Source organism: Canis lupus, chromosome 34 (assembly GCF_003254725.2).
Source record: "Canis lupus dingo isolate Sandy chromosome 34, ASM325472v2, whole genome shotgun sequence".
In the NCBI taxonomy this organism is placed as follows: domain Eukaryota; kingdom Metazoa; phylum Chordata; class Mammalia; order Carnivora; family Canidae; genus Canis; species Canis lupus.
Genome location: NC_064276.1, coordinates 25,128,144 through 25,153,927, shown reverse-complemented (window position 1 = coordinate 25,153,927; position 25,784 = coordinate 25,128,144). Strand labels below are relative to the sequence as shown.

The window sequence follows — 25,784 nt, the reverse complement described above, 5'->3', positions numbered from 1 at the left end:
GCAGACAACTTGAACCTGTTCTTTGCCACCAGTGGGGCCAGAAAGTTTATTATTTCCTTAGCTTTTACCCCATTTTCTATTCTGTTTTTTCTCTCAAGTTTCCTTTCACATGCAATTTTTTTCCTGTCAATGCAAATTCTAACTCAGGGACCTATTAACTCCCACCTAACTCCATCCCCAAAATTCTTTGGGAAACATTACCTGTCACCTTCCTCCTTTCTGAAACTACCACTTTCCTCAAAAGTAGCACTCAAACTTGGGAATTTTGTTCTCTGTGAGTTTTTAAAAGCTTTTATTACAGTGCTATTGTTGGATAATTAGAAGTATAAATAAGCCTTGAGGATCCCTGGATGGCTCAGTGGTTTAGTGCCTGACTTCGGCCCAGGGCGTGGTCCTGGAGTCCCGGGATCGAGTCCCACTCAGGCTCCCTGCATGGAGCCTGCTTCTCTCTCTGCCTGTGTCTCTGCCTCTCTATCTCTCTGTGTGTCTCTCATGAATAAATAAAATCTTTAAAAAAAAAAAAAAGTAGAAATAAGCCAAAAGAAAGTCCTCACTCAGAGACACTTACATACATATCCTTCAGACATGTTTGTTTGTTATTAAAATAGCAGCACTCTGTGGGTGCCTGTGTGGCTCAATAGGTTGAGCATCTGACTCTTGATTTTGGCTCAGGTCGTGATCTCAGAGTTGTGGGATCCAGCCCCACACTGGACTCCACACACACACACAGCAGAGTCTGCTTGGGTTCTCTCCCTCTGCCCCTCCCACTATGCACAAGCAAGCTCTATTAATAAATCATAAAAAAAGCAGCACTCTGAATCTTTACATGATAATGCCATCATTCCATGTCAATGCTCTCTAATGAAACCATTCAATGACTGTCTTAATATTTCACTTTAAGCACATGATATGGTGTACTTAATAAATCTATTCTAATAAACATGAGTGTTTTCCTTTTTAAGGCTATCATAAAACAACCAACCTTGCTACGAAAATACTTTCTTAAAATACATTTATGTGTATATTTGTCTGATGGCTTTCCTGGGATAAATTATTAGAAATAAAACTGCTAAGTCAAAAGGCATGTAGTCCACCATCATGAAGTCCCCTTTTCAGGTCTTTTTATTCATATTACCAATTTGCCCTCCAAAAAGATTACTCCATTTTACTCTTTTAATTTATGCACCATTCAAAAAATGTTTATTTTGTACCTACTCTGTGATAGGCACTATCAACACAATCATAATTAACGTAACAGACACAGTCCCTGCCCTCTTAGAGCTTACAATCTGAAGGGAGACAGACACTCACACTATCACAAATTCTTCATTTTAAGTTGAGGTAAGCCAAGAAAGAAAAAACAGGGCTTTTCAGAGACCACAAAAATTTTAGAAGAACTTGATATAGCCTGAAGGTCTGGAAGAGTTCCCACAGGAAGAATGCTTCTGAGCTGGGGCTAAGGTTTTCTGTTGTAAATCAGGTGAAACCAGGTTACCGAGGATCCTGGATAAAATATCCTAGGCAAAGGGAGCAGCCAAAAGGGAAAGGAACATGACCCATTTGAAAAATATAATTAAGCAGCTCACTATGGCTGAGGCACGGAGGTGGTGAAAAAAGTAAGGCATGGAACACGCAAGCCCTCCAGCAGCAGTAACAGCTGGCTTCCTCCACTCTCACCAAGTGATAAAGCCAACACTCAATAATCTGGGCTAGAACATTCTGTCACATGGCAGTCAAAGCCTAAAGAACTAACAACTGAGTAAGGACACAATAAACTGTAAATCAGAAAAAGGGATGTAAGTAAACTTAGTAACCTGAATAAGGAATGTACTTTCAATCTGTTCCAGAACTTTCTAGCATACAATGTTATGTCCTGTATTTTAAACACTACAATTAGCTAAATATGACAGTTTAATAGTTTTCTAAAATATCTGCATACTCCTGGAGAGTAAAACACATGAAAAATTCTTCGACTTTAATTTATAATAGGCTAAGACTAACTCAAGTTTAAAAGTTTTTAAGTCTGTCAAAAAAAATTTATAATCACATTTTATTTAATCTGAAAAACATAAATGTTACTTTAGGTCCTACTCTGGAGAAAAGGGTACTTCACTGACTTTCAAAGACTGCAATTGGGCAAATTTTCTTTATTCTAACTTAGATTTTCTTATAGAAATAATCTTCCAAATAAATAAGTTAAAATCAATGTTTTAATATTTTTTTAATCAAAGGTTTTAGAAGACATCGAGTACTTCTTTTGCAGTGTTTTTATCCATGTAGGTATGCAACTATCATAATTTAAGGGATACTACTTTTTAGAAATTAATTATTATAAGAAAACATTTTACAGAAAGTTTGTACTATAAAATTAATCCCTAAGTGATCAGGGTCCTTAGTAATGGAGAGATAAAGAAGCTCAAAAGGGTCACTGCTTGGCAGCCTCTCATAACTAAAGATAGCAGAATACAATCTGCTATTTGTGAAAATGAGGAGATTGCATAAAAAAATCTCTTAACTATTCCCTATAAAAACAGGGAATGTCTACTAAAATGCCATTGTTTATTCTGTATAAAATATCCCTTTTACCCCCTCAAAAGCTTTTTGTTTTGCTTGAAGATTAAAAAAAAAAAAAAGCCATATCCTTAAGAAACATCTTCTGAAAATTATCTTAATACAAGATCCAAGTTTTCCATTATTTACTCTCCTTAATGAAGTTCACTTGCGTATTCCTGAGAAACTTTCTACACTTCACTGTTAGCCGATTCCACAGAATTCTTGAGCAATACACAGTACATAAGACAGAGTCTGAAACAGCCCTCACAAATATACTTTGAAGTAGGTGTTTTTGATACATAAATATACTAAGTTTCCAAACCATTATTCTCCCTACATAAACTCTAGATTAAAAAAAATGAGGTTTTCGAACCAATGATGTGTGCAGCCCATTCTCATGACACAGTCATTTAAAGCTTCTCATCTGCAAAACACAATGTAATAAATTATCAAAAAGAGGGAAAAAACAGGAGGCCTCATTTGGTTTACAAAATAAAAACCATAAGCATTACAAAACAGATGCCAAATATTAGAAGTTGCACACTTTGATAAATAATCTCTTAAATCTTCTTGATTAGAAAAGTAACAAGATCAACACAGAAAATTTGGGAAATACAGAAAAACAATAGAAAAAGTATGCCTGTAACCTTACTATATTGAAATGGAATTTCTGGTATTTGGAGTTTTTCCTTTCAGTATTTCTTCTATTATATACAATAAGAAATACATGTGCCTGCGTACTTTTTCTTGAACAAAATGAGCATATTACACTTGCATTTTAATCTTTTGTCTCCTCAACATGTGGCATGGTAAGTATTTCTGACATGGTGCAGGGAGGGAATTATCTCTGACTTTTAAAATCCTAAAACATGATTTTAACAACAGTATTATATGGATGTGTCATAATCTATTTAATCATTTCCCTTTGTCACTTTGGGACATTCATGTTGTTTCCAATATATTAATGTAACAAATAAGACTGTCATAAAGATATTTAAAACTTGTAACACTTCTGATTATCTTTTCAAGATGCATTCTAGAATTACTACCTTAAAGGGAATTTGAAATGGCCAAGAATCACCTACCATTTTTTGTTCTACAAGACTTTAACCCATACAAAATTCACAAAACTTATAGTTACATGGTGTATGTTTACAAATAAATTTTTTAAATCATAAAAAATTCAATATCTAAAAATCAGAAATCATAATAATAGGAAATATAGTTCCTGTTACATTTTACCATACCTTCATGAAAAAAATTAGTTCAACTTAATGCCACACTATATACTTAATCTGCTCCAAATGAGTCAGAGAACATGGAATGTTAGTACCAGAACAAAATGAAAAATTTTCTCAACTAGTTAAAAAAAAGAAAACATCAGAGAATGGAAGGGTAAGCCCAGCACAGGAGTTTAGGACAAAGACCCTTCCTCTAATAAGTTATAAATACTAGAGTTCTGGTCTTTCTCTCAGAAAGCAATTTAAAACCCAATTATTTTTCCCCTTTCACTTTAACCCTTGATATCCATCCTATTTAAATTTTCTGAACAAGAATTTTGTTATAGTAGTTCCAGAGATAATCTCTAGCTCTTGAATCTCAAAGAAGACTAATTTCTTAAAAGTCTAACCCTAACACTTTGAAAGAAAAAGCTAATGTTTGAGATTTGCAAAAAAAAAAAAAAAAAAAAAAAAAGACAACTTTTCTCTTTTAATACTTACTCAGCATGAGAAAGTTTTATTTCTTCCCTTTGTCTTGCAGAATGATTTAGGTTCCCCCCTAAAACACAAATAGGCATAGAATCTTTCTACATGACTATTAAAAGTAAAATTCTCACACACACACACACACACTTACTTGTATGGGTATACCTTAAAGTAACAGAAAAGGCTATGAAAAATGAGAAAGAAATGTTTACTTCCTGGGACCTTCCCAAGGGGAAAAAATGTTTTTTAAGAATCTTTATATGAAAAAAAAAATAAAAAGAATCTTTATATGATCCACATACAAATAATCACTCCTTAATTCGAACATTGTTTTTTTAAGTTTGGACTCATGTACTGCTTTACATCTTGTTAACTGGGAAATTGTATTTATTTTCAGTAATAGTGAAAATTAAGAGAAATTAAAGGAAGTGACCTAAAATCATTTAAACAGCAGGTATATACATTTTACCAAGTGTATAACAAACTTTAGGAGCAAACTAGTTAGAAATAGCTTGGGCATTGGGCATAAGGGTAACATCAAACTCATATACAGAACAAAGAAAAAAAGTACAAATGCATTTATAATATGTCAGCAAAAGAAAAAAATCTGTAACACCTCATTCTGTATCAACCTTAAAATGCAAACTATTTTCTTTCAACCTTAAAATGCAAACTATAACTATGAATTTGTTTCCTTATTATTTTAAAGATGAGACAATAACACAGTAATGGCTTCAGGTTATTTTGAAATGCCAAACTTCTTTATGCTAACATAAAAAAATCTTAAATTTTATATTACAAAACTTAAATTGAAAAAAAAAAAAAAAAAACCCACTTAGATTGAACTGGCCAGAAGGGACAACAATCTTAATAAATCTGAAGTTCCAAAATATATAATTACAGATTACATAATGAAATGTGTTTCCATCACTATGAAGAGAGTGTCATCATTACATGAACTAAAGCACTGGCTTCTAAAGAGGTATACAGACAATCCAGGGACCCCACAAGATGATCCACAATGGTTTAAGAAGAAAATGTCAAATTCTACTTACCTCTGGCACGATTCACCACATAGAGTAAGACCACAGATAAAAGTGACACTGGAAGTGAAAAAAAAAAACACAGGATCCTTCAAAAACATGTACTTCTTCCCAATGATTCCTATGTAATCATAATTGCAAAGTAAACCTTATATAAATCTTTATTGATTGGCATTTAAAAATAAAAACACTATTATATTATCTTCCAAAAAGCACTAAAAATGATTTACACACCGTTTATTCGATGGGCTACAGGAGCCCAAGGGCAGCAGGATCAGAGACAAGCTGATACAGGAAAAGGGGTGATCCACAGAGATCATCCCAGCTGCTATTTACTCTCTTTATTCTTCCTTTTAAGTGGTAGTGCCTCCTGGTACTTTCAAAACTCCTGCCAGCCCCCTATCTTTTTACAGAGAACCAAATAGAAACAATCCTTTGAGGATTCTAAGTCTGAAAACATCATGTTCATTTTTAACAAATTAACCAAACATAGAATGTGGCCATTTGACTCCCAAAAGCCTGGAGCCAGTGACAATCTCTAAGTTACAGCCTTTTTTTTTTTTTTTTTTTTTTTTTTAATTTTTATTTATTTATGATAGTCACAGAGAGAGAGAGAGAGAGAGAGAGAGAGAGAGAGAGGGGCAGAGACACAGGCAGAGGGAGAAGCAGGCTCCATGTACCGGGAGCCCGATGTGGGATTCGATCCTGGGTCTCCAGGATCGTGCCCTGGGCCAAAGGCAGGCGCTAAACCGCTGCGCCACCCAGGGATCCCAGTTACAGCCTTTTTACCTTAACAAGTGAGGCACACTAAATTTAACTTAATATGGCAATTAAAACATTTTTAAATGGTAGTGTTTAAGAACCAAATATACATAGAATCATGGTTTGAAATTAAACCACATGCTGCAGCATCAAAAATAGACAAAAACACTTTGATGACCTAGTATTGTGAATTCTACATGACCCACTTTTTAAAAACAACATATTCTTAAAATTTGATGTGTTTACTTCTAAAATTATGAAATAATAAAATACATTCAGGCTTTTCATAATAATTATCTACTAATACCACCTTTCAAGAGAATGTGGTTTTATAGAGATTAAATGCATTTAATCTCTATAAATGTAAATGATAAAATCATCACTGGGGTTAGGGTTTACCATTTTAAACACATGTAAAAGCATAAAGGACAACTTGATATATAAGAATTTTTTTCAGATGAATACAACTGTGCATATAGTGAAGCCTACCACAGGAAAAATGCTAATTTATTTTTATTGTTTTCAATAGTAATACTATTTCCTAATACTTCCTATTTTCAACCAATAAATCATTACAGGTAAACATTAAATAACAGGACTAAAAATAAAGGCAATTTAAAGTTGTCTAATGAATAAACTATAGGCACTCACACCTAAATCATACCGATGTCCACATATTCACACCAGGGATGTACTCACCACCTTTTAAAATGGTTTCACTTCAAAGAGGATAATGTAAAAACTGTAAATATTTAAAATAGAATATGAAGCAGATTCCACTACTACTTTTAAAAATAGGAATCTCCTAAAAAAAAAAAAAAAAAATGCCTGTGAATCCTCAGAGAACCAGAAAGCCACCAGCTGGGAAACTAATGCACAGACTAAGAAACAGGCAAATTTGATAGATATATCTTAGGGATTTGGTCTAAAAGAGGGAAAAAGAGAACAACAACAAAAACCTAAAAGTAACCTAAAAGTATAAATGAAAACATTCCGTTACATATTAAAAGAAACTAAATGTTGCCACATAACACACTTACAAGAAACACAGGCAATGAAGAAAACTTCTAAGAACAAATATCCCCGAGTATCCAGTATCATGCCAGCAATGATGGAAATGATTGCCAACCCAAGATTCTGAATGGACTGCATGCTACAAAACAAGAAATACAAAAACACATTTCAGTTTCAAAAGTCTTCACACACAGAGTAACAATTCATTTTAAATATTAGTATCTGTGAATGACATACTATTAGTGTTAAGAGATGTTTTTAACCAGGGACGACCTGATTAGGTTTTTCAACCCAAGACTGTTTCTACTACTAGCTGTTATGCTCAAAAGTAAGGGAGCTTGTCTTACTAAGTGCAGTATGAGCTTAATACTTTCCTGCTGAAAGAAAAAGCTAAGTGAATACCAACCATGAGTGCAGTTCCCACTTTTGCCTTCTGCCCTGTTCTGAGACTAGAACTCAACTTCTCACTAAGAAACGCTCAGATAAACAGGCAGTCAATGGCAATGTCAGAAACCACTTCTAATGGGTTAGCTTAACATCAGCTATCTTGCTGGAGGCTTGGAGCATCCATTGCCACAATATCACAAATAGATTAACTGACTTTTCTAGTAGTTTCTAGATTCAGAGCTGTCCCAAGAGCCTGAAGAGGACTAGATTCAAGAGATCTGGAGTTTTATATGATAATCAAATTGATACAGCAAAGAGGAACATTATAGTGCAAACACTTACAAGCCATATGCAGTTCCTAGCTGATGTTCAGGAACTACAAACGCCACCATGGGCCACAACGCACAGGCAAGCAATGAATAGGAGAGTCCCAGGAGAACCTGTAGAATACAGAAAAGGGTAAAAATCTTAACGTTAACCAAAAAAAGTGGTTTTCCTTTAATGCAAATTAGCCAATCTGCGATCATTAGCAAATATATGAATATTCATGCATATTTTATTATGATTATAACTAAAACTCACATTTGATACAAGAAAGTCCTGACTCTAATAGTATCCCTCTAGTGACAAAATACACACACAGTATGTATGTATGTATTTATTTATTTATGACATAGGCAGAGACACAGGAGGGAGAAACAGGCTCCATGCTGGGAGTCCGATGTGGGACTCGATCCCGGGACTCCAGGATCACGCCCTGGGCCAAAGGCAGGAGCTAAACTGCTGAGCCACCCAGGGATCCCTTGTCTTAACCATTTTATATTATGTGTGCTTATAACTGACTGGGCCCAGGGTACAATCAAGGACTAAGCAAGAAAATAAAGCTAATTTGCAAAAAGTTACTACCAACATTTCTGGAAAGTTAATCTTCCAATATTTATTATTTACAAATTAAGCAATCAAGGCAACACCATGCCAAAAAGTCTATTATCTTACCTCAGGTCATCAACGCCTAACTGGAGAGCAGGGTAGAAAACCATTACCTAGTGTTACTTTTTAATTATAAAGGAAGCCTTATGATTTAAGTTTAAATAAGATCATTTACACCTATTATATTGGCAAAGGTTAAAATAAGGCCAATGCCCAACATGACTAGGATACTAAAAAAATGCACATTTGTGTATTATTGGTAAAACTATAAATGGGTAAGAACTTCTTAGAGGAGAAGTTTCACAACGTCTATCAAGATGTTAAGTGTGCAAAACCTTTGCTATAGCATTTATACTTCCAGGAATCTGTCCTAAAGAAATCTCACTAAGTGCAAACATATATGTTCAAGATATTCTTTTGTTAATAGTCAAGAAATGCAGCACATCTCAGCCTGTGGTCTTTAAAATGACATTCTAAAAAAGAGTAACAAAACCCTGATGAATTTTTTTAACCTTCTAAGGATCAAGGTCAAAAGAATGCAAAATCATGAATCATGGGCAGAAAGATTTTTTTTTTTTTGCCACTTATGATGGAAGAATTTCTTTTAAAGAAGTACAGAAAAATAAATGGAACTAATAAGCATTTTAGCTTTCCTAAGACTACTTTATCTCAAATTCTATTTCAGCACTGAGATTACTATGTTAAAAAGCCAAATAAAATTAAAAATATCTTATTCATTAGTAATCAAATTTACTTTTAAAATAGTTATTTTGTAGAAACTGAAGGCATTGTTTTTCCCCTTTCACAAGCTCTACTATCAGAATGAGTATATGGTGGCTCCTGACATGCACTTTTACAGAGTCTTCCCTGAAGCCCTGCCAGCATGAACAGTGACATTACCATAGCAATCCAAGGGTTCCACAGTGTGAAGGCCAGCATGATGTGGGCAGCAAGAGTGGTCACCACTGCACACAGAACCCAGATGATGTTCTTTCCTGTTTTATCCACCAGGAGCCCAAATATCGGGGACATGGGAGCTGATATAACATATACAATACTGCCCAAAGAATATAAAAGATATTTAATAAAATCATAACAGCTTTAAAAAAAAAATCCAAGAAGTCCCTAAAACCATCAGGTAAAGCAAACCCTAGCTCATTTAATTTAGCATTCTTCTAAAACGGTCATCAGAAAAAAAAATAAAATAAAATGGTCATCAGTAAACAGTATTACAATATAGTATCTTTTTATTTTTTTTTAAGATTTTTATTTATTTATTTGTGAGAGACACACAGAGAGGCAGAGACAGGCAGAGGGAGAAGCGGGCTCCCTGTGGGGAGCCTGATGTGGGACTCAATCCCAGGACCCCAGGATCATGACCTGAGCCAAAGACAGATGCTCAACCACTGAGCCACCCAGGCACCCCCAGTAAACAGAAATTTAAAGATTAAAGAGCAGCCCAAGATTTCTTCAGTTTTCCATTAATGCAAAGATGGTCTCTCAGGATCAAGTACCAATATAATGTTGATTTCGTATTATGGATGTTAAGTTACACGTATTCTTTGTCTCTTAGAACATTTGGTTATAATTAAAGACCCACCTATGCACAAAATAAGCACTCACAGAATTAATGAAATACCTGTTTATAGCACTTGCTGCCTGGGAGGAAAATCCAAATTTCTCTGTAAAGAAAACTCTAAAATAGAGAGAGACAGAGAGAGAGAAATAAGTACTTTAGAGAGAACTGCTTTTTAATAATTAAAGGCAAAATAAAACTAAATTAAAATAATTCTAAGTTTAACCAACTTTTCCTTCTTGATATTATTTTCTTACCTGATCTAACATTCATCTTTAAGCAACTGATGTTAAAGCTTTAGTGTTTATGTATTTCACTAAATAAAATACCCTGATGTTGACTTTTTTCATTTTAAATAAACAAACAGTACACATAAGTTTTCAGAATACCAAATGAATTACTACATGAAATTAAAAGTGCTTCTTTTCCTTAAAGCGGGACTGGATAGGTTCTTTGCCAAATAATGCCTAGAGATCTTGTCTCAAATAATTTAAAACACTCTGAATTTAAAGGTTCTGATTACGAAGACACACCCCTATAAACACACTCAACATACTGCTCTGTTCGAGCAGCTGCCAGGGGAAAGGCAGAGCTAAGTGATTAAAAAAAAAAAATTGATTTTTAACCCTGGCATAATGTAGTCCTAGCAAATGCGCCCAGGCATGGCACAATGAGTCAAAGCACTATTTCCATTCTTAAGAATAGGCTTCCAAACAAAGGAATAAAGAGGAAATTAAAAAAAAAAAAAAAAAAAAAAAAGAATACTAATCCAATGCAAAGTATTAAAATAAATCTTTATTAAGATTCAAAACTGTTATATTTCATCAAAAATATAATGAAAGTATTAAGCCAAATACTAACCCTTATAAGGTAAGAAAATCAGTTATATCCCAGGATGTAAAACAATTCCTATGTAAATGTAAACTATAACCAGAAAAGCAAGATTTATAGCTAAAAAAATTGCAATTGTGTGATTAAATTCTCATTATAATTTAGCAACAACAATGGAATGCCAGAGAATACTCACTTCCCAAGTCCAATAAAAGGGAACACTGCCACATAATAGCAGACACAGATGATAAATATTAGCCACAGGGGAAAAGAGAAGTCCTTTACATCAGTTAACTTAATAACTTCACCTTAAAAAGAAAGGGAAGAAGCTATGAGCATAATTTTGCATACCCAGGTCAAGAGTACTGATTAACCTTTGCCATTCAGTTTACAAAACACTTTTCTCAGTAAAGTACTGGAACATAACTTCTGGGAAAATCTAAAAAGACATTAGAAAAAGCAAAACCTAAGATTACTGTCTACTTTCCTGCTGTCTTCCAGGAACACTCATCATTTTCCAAATACACAAAGTGCAATCAAGAATGTAAATTCTAAAAATAAAAATAAAAAAACAAAAAATAAAGAATGTAAATTCTGTCAAAAGTGCTTAAGTGAAAAAAAAAATTGTTCTCCAAAATTTAGACAAGTTGAAACAGATTGGAAAATAAAAGATAAAAGACATGTATTAAGCCTCACTGGTCTTATAACACTACATAAGGAACTTATCTCATTGTAAATTATGTTCAAAGTTCCGCAAATCCCCAAAGCCCACTTTTCTTGCATTTAGACCTACCTGTTTTTCCTTGTGCTTTGTGAAGGATCTTTTCTGCTCTCTGATCCAAGTAAGCAAGAACCAAGGCACAGATTAGTGAAAGAATACATGTTATACCCCCTATAATAAAAAAAGAAAAAGAAAAAGAGAGAGAGAGAGAGAGAGATTTTTAAAAGTGAATGAAGGTTCCCAAGAGGCAGCACCTTACAGTCATAGCAGAAAACTTAGCAATTGAAAGGGATGCCATCTTGACACATCTAAGAAAATCTTACAAATACTAAATCAGGACAGAAGGAAAGGAACAGCATGTGGTTAAGTACTCAACAAACTACAGTCACTCTTACTACATTTATTTCCCAGCAGAAGGTTGGAGACTAGAGGGAAAAGACCATAACATACTAGTCTAGTCTTGTAATCTAGAATTTCCTTAAGAAAGTGGATGACTAGCTAGCAAATCAGTACTAATATATTAACTAAGTCTAAGCACTGATTACTGATGGATGCCAGGGAGAAAAATTATAAAAACAAAGTCTGGGGACGCCTGAGTGGCTCAGCAATTTAGTGCCTGCCTTAGGCTCAGGGCGTGATCCTGAAGTCCCAGAATCGAGTCCCCATGTCAGGTTCCCTGCATGCAGCCTGCTTCTCCCTCTGCCTGTGTCTCTGCCTCTCTCTCTCTCTCATGAATAAATAAAATCTTAAAAAAAATAAATAAAAACAACGAAGTCTGATTCTCCGATCATCTCATCTTCCTCTCGATTTCTTCCCAAAGTCTGTAACCCTTGCTCCTGCCCTTTGGCAGCCCAAAGGGCTCTACCCATCCACCCACAGCACAGCTCACCCAGGCTCTCCTTCCTCTTTGTAATCAGCATTACTCACTAATGCTAAACTCCTATCATTAAACTCAATCAGGATAAAGAGTAAATAAAGTTTATACTTTCAAGACTTTTAAAATAAGTTCAGTAAAATAAATGAATCTTTAATTTCATAATGTGGTCTATCTGAAAATTGCTAAAATAAAAGTCAGTAGATGTGGGTTCTACTTCTGCCACAAGCTGAATGATGTTGAACACAGAACTTAATCTCTTAGTTAGAAGTTCAACTTCCCCATTTGTAAAACTAGAGGCTTTGACTTGACAGCACAAATCTTTCCTGGCTCTAAAATTCTTTAAAATTATTAAGTTCTCCGTTGTGGAGAGGAGTGGAAGGAATACTGAAGAGCATCTGAGAGTAAGAAAAAGAAGTTTTCGATAAGGCAAGGGATTTGAGAGGTGAGAGAGGAAAGGAGGAGACTCTAGATTTTTTACCTGTTCAAGACTTCCTCTCCACTGACCTCTTTCTATCAAGTTATATATAAGGAATAAAAGATGGCACAGAATATTCTCCCCACCATCCCACAGGTCTTTGTAGGTCTCTCCAAGTGGCCCTCTTACCCACTATGGGGCTCAGTTACAAAAATCCACTACTCAGAGAAAAGCACAGGTGGTAACTCCAGAAGGCCTCACTCATATGTGTCTCAGTGATCTACCCAGCAACCAGGACAACCAAGCCTTAGCTAAGAGAACTTAGGGCCAGAGGGACCTATACAGTTTCAGTCAAACACCTGAAATTTTACAGAAAAGAAAGCTGAGACCCAGGGGCTAATCATCTTGTCCAAGATGACAGAACTAGTTAGAGCCAGGACTAGAACCCACACTCCTGACTCCCAACACAGTGGATTTCCCATGACAACTTCTGTAAAATCTTAGCTCCACAGGTATACTAAATGAATTTGCTTAAAAGGAAGTAATTTTCTCTTTGCTACAGACTAGTAACACCTTACATGTATAAAGTATCTGTTTTCAGAATTTTCAAATATACTCTTATTTGCTCATCATGACAGTGCTGAAGCAGATAAAGAGGGACAAGATCCTCCATTTTAAGAAGGTGGAAATAGTAACACAAACAGGGTGAATGATTTACTATTTCTAATTAGGTCCAAGAACTAGTGAACTGTTCAGGCAAAACTATAACCAAAGTGGTCTAACCCTGATTCCAGTGTTCTTTCCTCTCCCATAATACTTCCTATGACATGCTTTCAGAAGAGACAAAACAAGGGACATCAGGATCCACTAACCAATCATAAGTGTGACCCCAAGGGTTTTGTGACCAGCAGAACCCAACGAAGCTTCAACTTTAGAATACAGCCATCCCATGAGATTCATGTTTACTGTACTTCCCTGAAAATGAAGGAAAAGGCATATATATAATTTTCATTTATATATACTCCATCTCGTTCAATAAAGGATATGAGGTAGCTAGGAGAAACAGGTATAACAAGATCCAGATTAAATAGATAAATTTTTAAAAAACACTACTAAACTTTTAAAACAAAACTAGCACACTAAGAAAAAGCCACAGATAAGATTACTGCACACACAAAAAAGCTAATTTATAGAAAATGCTAGTATTGAAAACAGCACAGTACACTTAGAATTTTCTAGTAGCAAAAGCAAAAATGAAACGAGTGACAAAATTCACAGGGCAGCTAAGAATAAATAAACTTTCACTCAGAAAAAGCATAGCGTTTGCTGATACTGACATTCTTAAAAAAAAAAAAAAACTCATCCTATCCATAAAAAGACAATAAAAGTTATAGAAAATAATATCCTCATTCACATATTCATCAGCAATTATTGAGCCCTGATTGAACCAGCCACTGTTCTAAGGTACTGGGAATATAATAAAGAACAAACAGAAAAATTCCCAGCTTTCATAAAGCTGATATTTCAGTGGGGCAAAGTGGCAAAATATGTAGTATATACATTGTAGTAAGCACTTTTTTAAATAAGGGAAAAAATAAAGCAGAGATAGAGAACATAAAGGGGTAAAGGCCTCACTGAGACTGTGCCTTTGAGTAAAAACTTGAAGGCAGCTAGCTGTGAGGTGATCTGGGCGGAAGGACAAAGCATTCAGGCAGAATGAACAGCCAGGCCCTGAAAGTGCAACAGCACTATGCTCCAGGAACAGCAGGGACGGCAGAGACTGGAACAGTGTAAATGAAGAAGACAGAAAAATGAGAGGAGATCCCCGGAGAGGAAATTGGGGGGTGGGGGGCAAACCACAGATAATACTAAGGATTCTGGCTTTTATTCTGTATGAGATGGGAAGCCACTTGGGTTTTGAGTAGAGAAGCAGCAGAATTCCATACATTTTAACAGATTTGTTCTGACTGCTGTATTCAAAAGAGACTACAAGTGGGGATGAAGGCAGAAGCAAGGATATATGCATTAGGAGGCTACTGCAATAATCCAGAAGAGAGGTGATGGGTCTTGGACTAGGGTGGCTAGCAGTAGGCATGGTGAGAAGAGGTCAGAATATGGATATATTTTGATGGTAAAGCTAACAAGACTGGCTAATGGAAAATACATGTTGACCAGGGAGGAGTAATTTAGGATGACACCTAAGGTTTTGCCTGAGCAACTGGAAAAGAGTTGCCCATAACCAAGGATGAAAGAACTACAGCATAAGCTGGGTTTGGTGGGGGGAGGGTTGAGGGGAGGGTAGTAGTAGAAAATCAAGAGCTGGCTTTTGGCCACGTCAGGTCTGATGTGCCTACTAGACATCCAAGTGGAAATGTCAAGTAGGAAGTTGCATTATAGGGGTGTGGAATGCAGGGAAAAGGCCTGGACAAGTGATATAAATGCAGGAGCAAAGACACCTATAAGATCACCAAGGAGGTGAGTGTCAAAAGAAAAGACAAGACATCCAATAATCATGCTCCAGGGCACCCCCACATTTACAAGTTGAGAAGACTAAGATGGAACTAGCAAAACAGGCCAAAGGAGTAAACAGAAAGGCAAGAGGGAAACTGTGAGACTGTAGTGACCTGGAACCCATGAGAAGACATCAGGGTAGGGGGAATGCCAACTATGCTAAATGCTGTTATTGACAGGTCAGACACTTAAGGACTGAGAAATCAATGTGTCATCCACAATATTCTCACAGCAAACACTGTAGCAAATTCCATGCAGCTATTTCTTACAAAAATAATAGCTTATGGCATTATTCAAATGAGTAATAAGGTATAAATAGAGACGTACTAGAAACTTTCCCCAATATCATTGAAAATGAAAGCTTCTCAATGACAGGGATGTTGTCTTAAAAATCCGTTAATTCTAAAATGCCTAAATGACATGACTTAGCAAGTACTCAATAAATATTTGTTGAAATAATGCATTTAAAAGTAACAAATTACAAATGAAAATCAAAAGAGTGTTGGACTTCTAACCCCCAGTAAGACACAAATAATAAGTGAGAAGTCTGCTGCCTGAAGATAAAATGCTCACAGCTCAGGCTACAGAAAATCTATGGAAAGGTAAAGCCAGAATCTCTATGACCATTCTGAATATGCCCAGGGACAAGGAAAGCACAAAAACCCTAAAACTCCATCTACCCCAGCAGCTCTGAAATGGAATCCTTTGGTCTCATACTTCTCACAAGGACCCTAAGCAAGAAATCAGGTCAAAGCTGAGCCACCCTAGCTTAAGAGAAGGTGCCTGCTTGCAGTCTGGCTCACTCTACCTCCTCCCCAGGTCCTCCCATCACCCCAATTACCTCCATCCTGCATTCTAGAAGCCCCTAAGATTCCTTTCTTTTTTTTTATTTATTTTATTTTATTTTTTTTAAACAAGTCTTTTATTTCTTTATTTATGATAGTCAGAGAGAGAGAGAGAGAGAGAGAGAGAGAGAGAGAGACACATAGGCAGAGGGAGAAGCAGGCTCCATGCACCGGGAACCCGACGTGGGATTCGATCCCGGGTCTCCAGGATCGTGCCCTGGGCCAAAGGCAGGTGCCAAACCGCTGCGCCACCCAGGGATCCCCCCTTTTTGTTTTTTTAATATATTTTTTATTGGAGTTCAATTTGCCAACATATAGTAAGTATAATACCCAGTGCTGTCAAGTGCCCCCCCTCAGTGCCCGTCACCCAGTCACCCCATCACCCCGCCCACCTCCCCTTCCACTACCCCTTGTTCATTTCCCAGAGTTAGGAGTCTCTCATGTTCTGTCTCCCTCTGTTATTTCCCACTGAGTTTCTCTCCTTTCCCCTTTAACCCCTACCTAGATTCCTTTCTAAAAAACTTAGGGCTCCTTAGAATGCAGCTGAACGGATTAGAGCTAATTTGTGACCATACAGAGAAGAACTTGAAGACCACGAGTAGCCACAATGATGTCACCAAGAGTGCATCTCACTTCCTTCTTCAATAAGTTATTAGACAATGAGACCCACAAACCACCACAAACATATCTTTACTTGCACAAGATACATAACAAAGTACTCAGAATATCCTTGTGTATAAAATTTAGATAATATGCAAAATCACACTAGCTAATAATTTCAAATATAGTAATATCTAGGTGTTTCCAATCAAATTGATAAAATAATTTTTTAAGGCAATAACAGTCTGTACTATCAAAGCTATATAATAAAAAGAATCCTTTCATATCCCACAGATGGGAATGTAAACATCATTGAGAAAATAATATGGGAATATGTCCTAAGAAACCCTAACTAATTCTCTTGACTCAGTTCCATTCCTAGCAACCTAGCCTCAGAAAACAGATGCAGACAAGTTTTATAGAGTGTCACACAACAGTGCTGTCTATAATGGTTGAAAAATTAGGAAGAATCTACATGTATAAAGTCACAAAAGTATCATACAGGTGACACGTGTTACACATTTCATATAATGAACCACTACATTAAAGACTTTTTTACTGGATTTCTTTTTCCCTAAGAATATGTTACAAGCATTTTCATGCCATTTACTAGTCTTTGGAACCTTGATTTTCAGTGGCAAGGATTTAAAAACAAAACAAAACAGAACAAAAAAAAAAAAACAAAAAACCCTCTATTCATAGGAGTTTATGAGAAAAAAATACTTAACAGGGTTTGGGAGGGCCAAACACCTTATAGGTTGCATTAATAAAAGTACAATGTTGCTTCTCTGAGTACCCTCTATCAGACCAAACCTGAAACACCACAAATAGTTCCAGGTTCGAGATGCTGAGTAAAGTACTGAATACCTGCAGTAAGCCCAGGCAGGTGGGAGCACCATGGCCAGGGAGCTGCAACCCATGTCATGTGGCTTAGACAACCACAGGAAATGAGTGAGGAACTTAAAAGCTGTCTTTATAAGCAAAGTGCTGGCCCACAGCAAAGGAAATAAATACTAACAAGAGGGCAAAAGTTTGGGCAATCAGAAAAAGTTACCTGTGGAAGCAAATTTCATCTCTATGTAAGGTTGAACTTCACAAAGCTAACTAAAGGAGCTGCCCTATCACACAGTGAGCTTCCAATCACTAGAAATGTGCAAGTATAGTCTGGAAGACTCTCATAGCAGGAATGCAAAAAGTGGGCAAAGAAATTTGATAACAAAACCTGTAAGATCCCTACCAATGCTCAGATTCTTTAATAAATGCTAATTAGCCTTTTTAGACTGTTTCCTAAGTGAAATAAGGTAAAAATGCCTTAAAGTAAGGTAAATGTTATACTATGGTCTACAGAAAAACATAAAAAATCAATGCCTAATGTAGCAAACAAAAATACACTTCATCCCATTATTTTTAAGTGATAATTATAAGATTGAATCTCTTACTTCCTGTTTGACTTCATTAGGTTTGTCATACTTACAATTCTAGCCATACTAAGTTGAAGTCCAAACACCAAGTTTAATTCTTTGCCTTTAAACCAACTCACAGCATATGTATTCTGAGCAACTGCTAAGGACTCCCCACCAATCCTAAAAATGAGAAAAGGAAGAAAAATTACTGCTTTTACAGAAATACCACTATTAGCAATGCAAGTTTAAAATTTGACACTCCTCCTATCAAAAGGTGTGTCCCCACCTCTGAATCTAGTGGGCCTGAGACTGCTTCAACCAATATAATATGGTGGAAGTGGTGCTATGTAATCAAAGCTGACATCTGCCTTTTTACTCAAACATTCCCACTTGAAGCCCTGAGCCATCCTGTAAAAAGTCCAACAACCCTCAGTATACCATGCTATGAGAAAGCCAAGCCACCCAGAAAGACCACATGTAGGCACTCCATCCAGCAGTGCTAGTCTTCAAGTTATCCCAGAATGAGACGTTTAAGTCAACAAGCTTTCAGATGATTCCAGTACCCAACCTTCCATGAATCTTTTGGGCTGAGACTCCAGACATCCGGTGCACAGACAAGCCATCCATGCTGTACCCTGTTCAAATTCCTAACCCACAAAGTCCACAAGCATATTGTAATGGCTGTATGACACTGCTAAGTTTTGGGGATTGTGGCATGTCGCAATAATAAACATGACCTGTAATAAAAGGAGTCTGGGTTACATCATCACCTATGTTACCTATGATACATAAAAGGTCCACCTGGGAAGAGTAGTTCTTACTTTGTGGAAACACAAAAATTCACATTTTCCAGGTCAATAACTTCCATATTTGACATTTTTCTATTTCCTGGGCTTTGACTTTCTTTCTGTAAGTCCTACATACTGACCACTCCCTCTCTAGACCTTCAGTTAGGAGATTCTCCTCCATATCCTAACACTGAGTCCTCCTCACTCTGTCTTAATCCAAAAATCCAAAAATATTCCCCCTCTTTCTACAAATCCAAACCTGATGCTGATGTCAAGGCATACTTCATCCATGAGGCCATTTCTGACAATACCTCCATCTCTTGACCCTTTTCACATTTTTTTTAAAAGATTGTATTTATTTATTCATAAGACAGAGAGAGGGACAGAGACATAGGCAGAGGGAGAAGCAGGCTTCTCACAGGGAGTCCGATGTAGGACTCAATCCCAGGACCCCGAGATCATGCCGAGCCAAAGGCAGATACTCAACTGCTGAACCACCCAGGCGTCCATCTCTTTCATATTTTTATATATATTTTGTTTTCTTCTCTCTCACTCAGAAACTTTCCAAGGTGAATCACATATGTCTACATGTCCCCAGTACTTATAAGAAAAGCTTAAATAAGTTCTATCATCTGCATCTCTCAGCAGGGAGCCCAAGGCTGGACGCAGAATGGATGTATTGAACAGGCACTGAAATTCATGAAGAATAATCAGTCTGCTGGTAGTTTGATTATTCAAGCCTCTTTAACAGGATTCAAAAAGACCTGCATATCATCCATTAAGAAATAGAAAAATGTCCATAAATCGCCAACATACAAATGGTTGGTCTATACTTTTCTAAATGAAGTTTAAATCAGTCTTCAATATAACAAAAAACAAAACATTCGGGAAAAATATCATTTCTGGAAAACTATTTAATATCTAAACCCGAAATAGTTAACCATGACCACTCAAAATTATTGCTTACTTTAAAGGAAGACAATAAACAGTCTTTTGTATGTATAGATAGATTTCAAGGATTTGAGGTAATTCTCCAGAAGAGACATAATTTTATGAATCTTTAATAAATTAATAATAAACACTAAAATAGTAATTAACATATTAGGATGAATAAAATTATGCCTAACTTACCCAAACACAAATCTTCCAAATTCCATCAGCCAAAAAGCATTAAATATTCCACCCAGAGCAAAAATCACCTACAACGTAGAACAGAAATGCAGAATCATTTCAATAGAAATAAAAAGGTAAAGTATTCAAGAGAAATAAATAATAAGGGATCCCTGGGTGGCGCAGCGGTTTGGCGCCTGCCTTTGGCCCAGGGCGCGATCCTGGAGACCCGGGATCGAATCCCACATCGGGCTCCTGGTGCATGGAGCCTGCTTCTCCCTCTGCCTGTGTCTCTGCCTCTCTCTCTCTCTGTGACTATCATAAATAAATAAAAATTAAAAAAAAAAAAAAAAAAAAAAAAAGAAATAAATAATAAAAAATCACAACTTCTATAATGGTTTTAATGTTCCCTCTTAGTAAATCTGTGAAATTTAAATATTAATGTTCATCTATCTCAAGGCTTAAAATGGACTATGCATTATGCTACATGGGCATCTGTGGGCCCTGCTTAATTAAGTCGGGTAGTCAATAAACACATTTTTGCTGGTAGAATTAGACAAGAATTCAAAAGTCACTGTTACACAATCAATGGATGTTTTGGACTTTCTTACCTGTCCAATGCAAACAAAGCAGCTAAAAATAATGGTGCCCCATCTGTGAGAGAGAGAAAGAGAATGAATTAAGACTATGTCACCAAGTCCTTCAGTAATAATTCACTCCAGTTTTCTTTGACCCCTACATATTTCTTCCAGGAAAAAAAAAAAATGAAGTGCTAGTCTGCCTCTAAAGTCAGCAGCTTTCCTAGGCTAAATATTAAGCTACAGAAGGCTTGACTTCTAAGAGGATTCCAGAGAATGGCATACATTTTTAAACCATTATCATCTCTTCAACAAACAAAATTTGTTAAATAATCTTCAAAAAGTTCCCAGGGTTCCCACTTAAAAATCAACATTCTAGGGGTGCCTTGGTGGCTCAGTCAGTTTAGCATCCAACTTCTGGTTCAGCTTAGGTCATGATGTCAGTGTGGTGAGATGGAGCCCTGCATCAGGCTCCATGCTCAGTGAGGAGTCTGCTTGGGATTCTCTCTCTCTCTCTCCATCTGCCACTCTCCTGCATGCACAGGAGCTTGTTCTCTTTCTCTCTAAAATAAATAAAATCCTTAAAAAAATGGACATTCTTTACAAAATTACTATTAAGAGTTTAGAATTTATTCCAAGATTAAGTAATTTTAAGCGGTTATAATTCCCGACAACTAAAAACTATTTTTATTTTATTTATTGATTTTTGTTTTTGTTCTTTGAGTATAGTTGATACAGTGTTATAATACTCTCAGGTATACAACATAATGATTTGACAAGTTTATACATTACTCTATGTTCACCACAAATATAGCTGCCGTCTATCATCATACAACACTACTACAATATCATTGCCTATACTCCTTATGCTGTGCCTTTCCATTCCTGTGACTTACTCATTCCATAACCTGAAATTTGTATCTCCCACTCCCCTTCATCCATTTTGGCCAACCTTCCATGCCCTCCTTTGTGGCAACCATCAATTTGTTCTCTATATAGGTATGGCTCTGTTTTTTGTTTAGATTCCATATATGAGTGAAATCATATGGTATTTGTCTTCCTCTAACTTATTTCACTTAGCATAATTATTTTTAAAAGGACAAGTATCAACCAAGTTAATACAATTGCAAATCTGCCCACTCACACATTCTATACTTCAAATCTCTCATTAATGTCCCAGAGTAATAAAATGCCAGTATTAGAAGAGACCTCAAAGATTCTACGAGTAAATCCTACTTCTGAAACTCAAATCCCTCTCAAGATCCTTGTGAAATGGCCATCCACATTCTACTGAATAGTTCTCTAGCATTGGAAAACTGGCAACTCATGGCCCTTCATCACACTCACCAAAGTCTACATCATACTAAGTAGGATCAGTCTCCCTGAAGTTTCAAGCTAATTCCATCCCTTCAGACCAAGCAAAATAACTTTAATTCCTCCTTTATACTTAACCCTTCAAAATTTTTAATAATAATAATAATAATAATAATGTAGATTATAACAGTTAATACAGAATTTTATTTTTCTCTTTATCTTTATAGAATGCCTAATCTACTTCTGTGTTTTCCTAATAACATTTTACCCACAGTGAGATTTTTCTCAAGCTTACCGTATTCCAAATACTCGATCTATCAAAAAGCCACCGAAAAAACATAAAACTACATTGGGCCAAGAATACCAGGCATACAGCAGCATGAATTTCGTGGTATTCACCTGCATATCCTATAACAAAAGAAAATAAAACTCTTTTTTTTTTCCAAACATTTAAGTATAGCAACAAATCAAACATTCTTTGTGTGTAGGACAGAAGTTTCTTAATCATTTATAGTCACTAACTGCTTTGAGAATCTCATGACAGCTATGGCCCCTATCACAGAAAAATGGTGACCCTTGGGATCCCTGGGTCCGTATGCCTTTTCAGAGCATTTATGGAATCCAAGATCAATAGATCCCCCAATACTGGGACCATCTCCATCTGTCTGTATCTTCTCCATTCTTATTCCCATTATACCATGCGCACTGGTATTCCTTCCACATGGAAAAGATAATCTTAGCCCATCCCTATGCACCCCCCAAATCCTACCTTCTTTTCCTTTCACTCTAGAATGTTAAGGGCTAATCTTTTCCTTTCTGTACAAAGATAAAACCTTACAAAGAAAAAACTATCTAAATTCACAAGAAACTATAAATATCAAAGATATTTTTTACAAAACCAGAATAAAGATATTGACATGGAGAATCCTCTGCGGTCGGCATCCACATTAAATAAAAAAAAAAAAATGAATGAACAATAACAAAGATATATTTAAGAAAGCAAAAAGCTATTCTAATCATTTGTCATTCAGATGATTATGCAATTGGAAAGTGCATTACAAACAAAAATCTGCTAATATTTTTGGCAATTCTACGGAAATAGCACTAATTTATTTAAAGTGTAAAACAGTATCTAGTCACAAGTGTTATAAATGAATTCTTTGTGGCCACTCATTCCAACTCAAGAATACTCCTTACTACACATGAATTTCACTACAGATGTTAAAATGGATTCAACGGACGTTTCAGCCAGGCAATCTGAGACTTGATGATGCCTCAACAGTTAAACCTACTCCAGAGCCAACAAAAGAAATAAAGTGAAAAATCAACTTACCCGCTTAACCTGAGTCTGAAGGGCAGCAGGATTATCATAGCAAAAATAGCTGCCTAGAATAAGGAAGAGCAAACATTTTATAAATAATAATTCTGTCCATGTAGAAGTTTCAAGTTGCAAATATTATTCAATTGGTGATTTTCAATGTTTATATGAGGGGCTCAAGGACTGACAGTGTGGACCACTTCCTTTCCACTAATATTTTCTACGTTGTAGCCAAATGATGCAGAGAAAACATGCCAAATCATTTTCAACTTATGTGCATAAACAGCAAATATTGGGAACCTTAAGAGAAGTCAATCGACAATTGTCTTTTTTTAGCATCTTCATGAAACAACTATGTTTTCCTTATTTAAAGCTACCAAAACACACACACACACACACACACACACACACACACTAAAGATTTCACAAACACCCTCAGCAGTTTCCTAATAATATTACCCGAGGTCACCACTTACCATGAGAGTACTGGAATGGAGTTTAACTACTCTGACTGAGTCGATATTTGAAACAATAATCTAGATCTACAAACAGAATTCCCAAGATTCCCTGCCTGTCTGTGTGTCTCCCACGAATAAATAAATAAATAAATAAAGTCTTAAAAAAAATTTCTCAGTAATTTAAAAAAAAATAATAAAATCAGGCAGTTAACCATAATTTACCCAAAATAATCTGTCTGCTTGAGTAGAGGTAATTTTAAGTGCTTTGTATGTTAGGTTTTTTGGTTTCTAAACCCAGCAAGTTAGGATTCCTGTTTTAATTGCTGTAAAGGATGCCAATGTCATGTTTTTTTTTAATTTATTTTTTATTGGTGTTCAATTTACTAACATACAGAATAACCCCCAGTGCCCGTCACCCATTCACTCCCACCCCCGCCCTCCTCCCCTTCTACCACCCCTAGTTCGTTTCCCAGAGTTAGCAGTCTTTACGTTCTGTCTCCCTTTCTGATATTTCCCACACAATTCTTCTCCCTTCCCTTATATTCCCTTTCACTATTATTTATATTCCCCAAATGAATGAGAACATATAATGTTTGTCCTTCTCCGACTGGCTTACTTCACTCAGCCCAATGTCATGTTTTAAAGCTATTGGACAGGCATCACCTTTCCACAAAGTATGGGGGGAAGGGGTGAACCAAGAGTTGCAAAGGAGGTAAACCCAAGGCATCCTTCATGGAAGCCTTTTTACATATTTCCAACAGCAGCATAAAATTATCCACAATAATGTTGATTACACATTCCAGCAGGTTCTAGCAAACGCCCCTGAGAAACACATAACCACCTCTTAAAACCATACCAAGCTGACATGAGAATGCTGGACACATCAGTTGCGGGAATACAAGCAGATGCTTTAGAAATCATCTCAAGAACTTTTCAGGGTCGTCAGATTTCGTAACTGAAACCGAACACCGCCAAGACCACCACAAGGCAAACCCAGGAGGGTTCCTTCAGCAGCGGCAGAGCGGAGCAGCAAGGGAACACACCTACTTACTGCAGCCACCGGCAGGGCGCATGCATGGATTTACCCAAAGACCATGAGAAACAAATAACAGACTGCTCACGTATTAGTCCTTTAAAAAGCTTGGGGGGGGGGGGGGAAGGTCTTAGGGGTGGAGAGTTCAATCTTCCTGAATTCCTTCTTTAAAAAAAAAAGATTTTATTTATTTATTCATGAGAGACAGAGAGAGAGAGAGAGAGAGAGAGAGAGAGAGAGGCAGAGACACAGGCAGAGGGAGAAGCAGGCTCCATGCAGGGAGCCCGAGGCGGGACTCGATCCCGGGTCTCCAGGATCAGGCCCTGGGCTGAAGGCGGCGCTCCACCGCTGCGCCACCCGGGCCGCCCCTCTGAATTCCTTCTTAACACTGTATGGACACGAGCTTAGACAAACAGGGGCTCCTTCACATCCATGGCCCCAGGGGGCGAGCTCCCAGCCCCCAGAACTTCTTGGAGGGCAAGAGAGAGACAAAACTCGCCCCGCTTAGCCGACTCCGACCCCCACCCCGAGGTGCCGGGGGCAGCAGCCTCCGCAGGCGAAGGGGAAGGGAAGGGGCCGCGTCGCAGCTCCGAGCTCAGCGGATCCCGGGGCTCCCAGGGAAAATCGGAAACGTCTCGCCTCTCGGCCCCACCCTCACCAAAGCCGAGGAAGCACATCAGCAACAGCACCAGGAGCCGGTGCGCCAGGCGACCGGGGTCGCAGATTGCCGGCAGCGCCCCGGAGACGCCGGGGGCCGCTCTGCCAGCCCCATCCGGGCGGCCTTCCAGCAGGGCCCGCGCCTCCTCCTCGTCCTCCTCCATCGCGCCGGGGGAAGCCGGGGACGCGGCAGCCGCAACTGCGGGGCAAGGCCGCACCCCCAGGGCCCCGCCGAGAACGCGGTCACGTGGCCGCGGCCGCTCACGTGACGCCGCGGCGGGTCACGCAGGGCCACGCTCACGTGAGCGGCCGCGGTCACGTGGCCGGCGGAGGCTGCCCGAGGGGGGAGGAGGA

The 25,784-nt window shown here is 37.3% G+C and overlaps 1 protein-coding gene across 2 annotated transcripts; it reads right to left on the bottom strand.

Moving 5' to 3' along the window:
* Positions 1-1,104: 1,104 nt before the first annotated feature.
* On the bottom strand, positions 1,105-25,686 carry MFSD1 (major facilitator superfamily domain containing 1). Of its 2 annotated transcripts, XM_025425387.3 has the most exons (16): positions 25,432-25,685; positions 23,298-23,350; positions 22,260-22,372; positions 20,684-20,726; positions 20,094-20,161; positions 18,246-18,354; positions 13,688-13,790; positions 11,596-11,694; positions 10,999-11,110; positions 10,035-10,091; positions 9,296-9,452; positions 7,808-7,905; positions 7,105-7,217; positions 5,315-5,362; positions 4,275-4,332; positions 1,105-2,977 (listed from the first exon to the last, which is right to left on the bottom strand). In XM_025425387.3, the coding sequence occupies exons 1-16, from the start codon at positions 25,592-25,594 to the stop codon at positions 2,974-2,976; spliced, it is 1,398 nt and encodes a 465-aa protein (XP_025281172.1). In that variant the 5' UTR covers positions 25,595-25,685; the 3' UTR covers positions 1,105-2,973. The 2 variants fall into 2 exon arrangements, with proteins under 2 accessions (XP_025281172.1, XP_025281173.1); XM_025425388.3 differs by lacking the exon at positions 1,105-2,977 and having other exon boundaries at positions 4,271-4,332; positions 25,432-25,686.
* Positions 25,687-25,784: the final 98 nt, after the last annotated feature.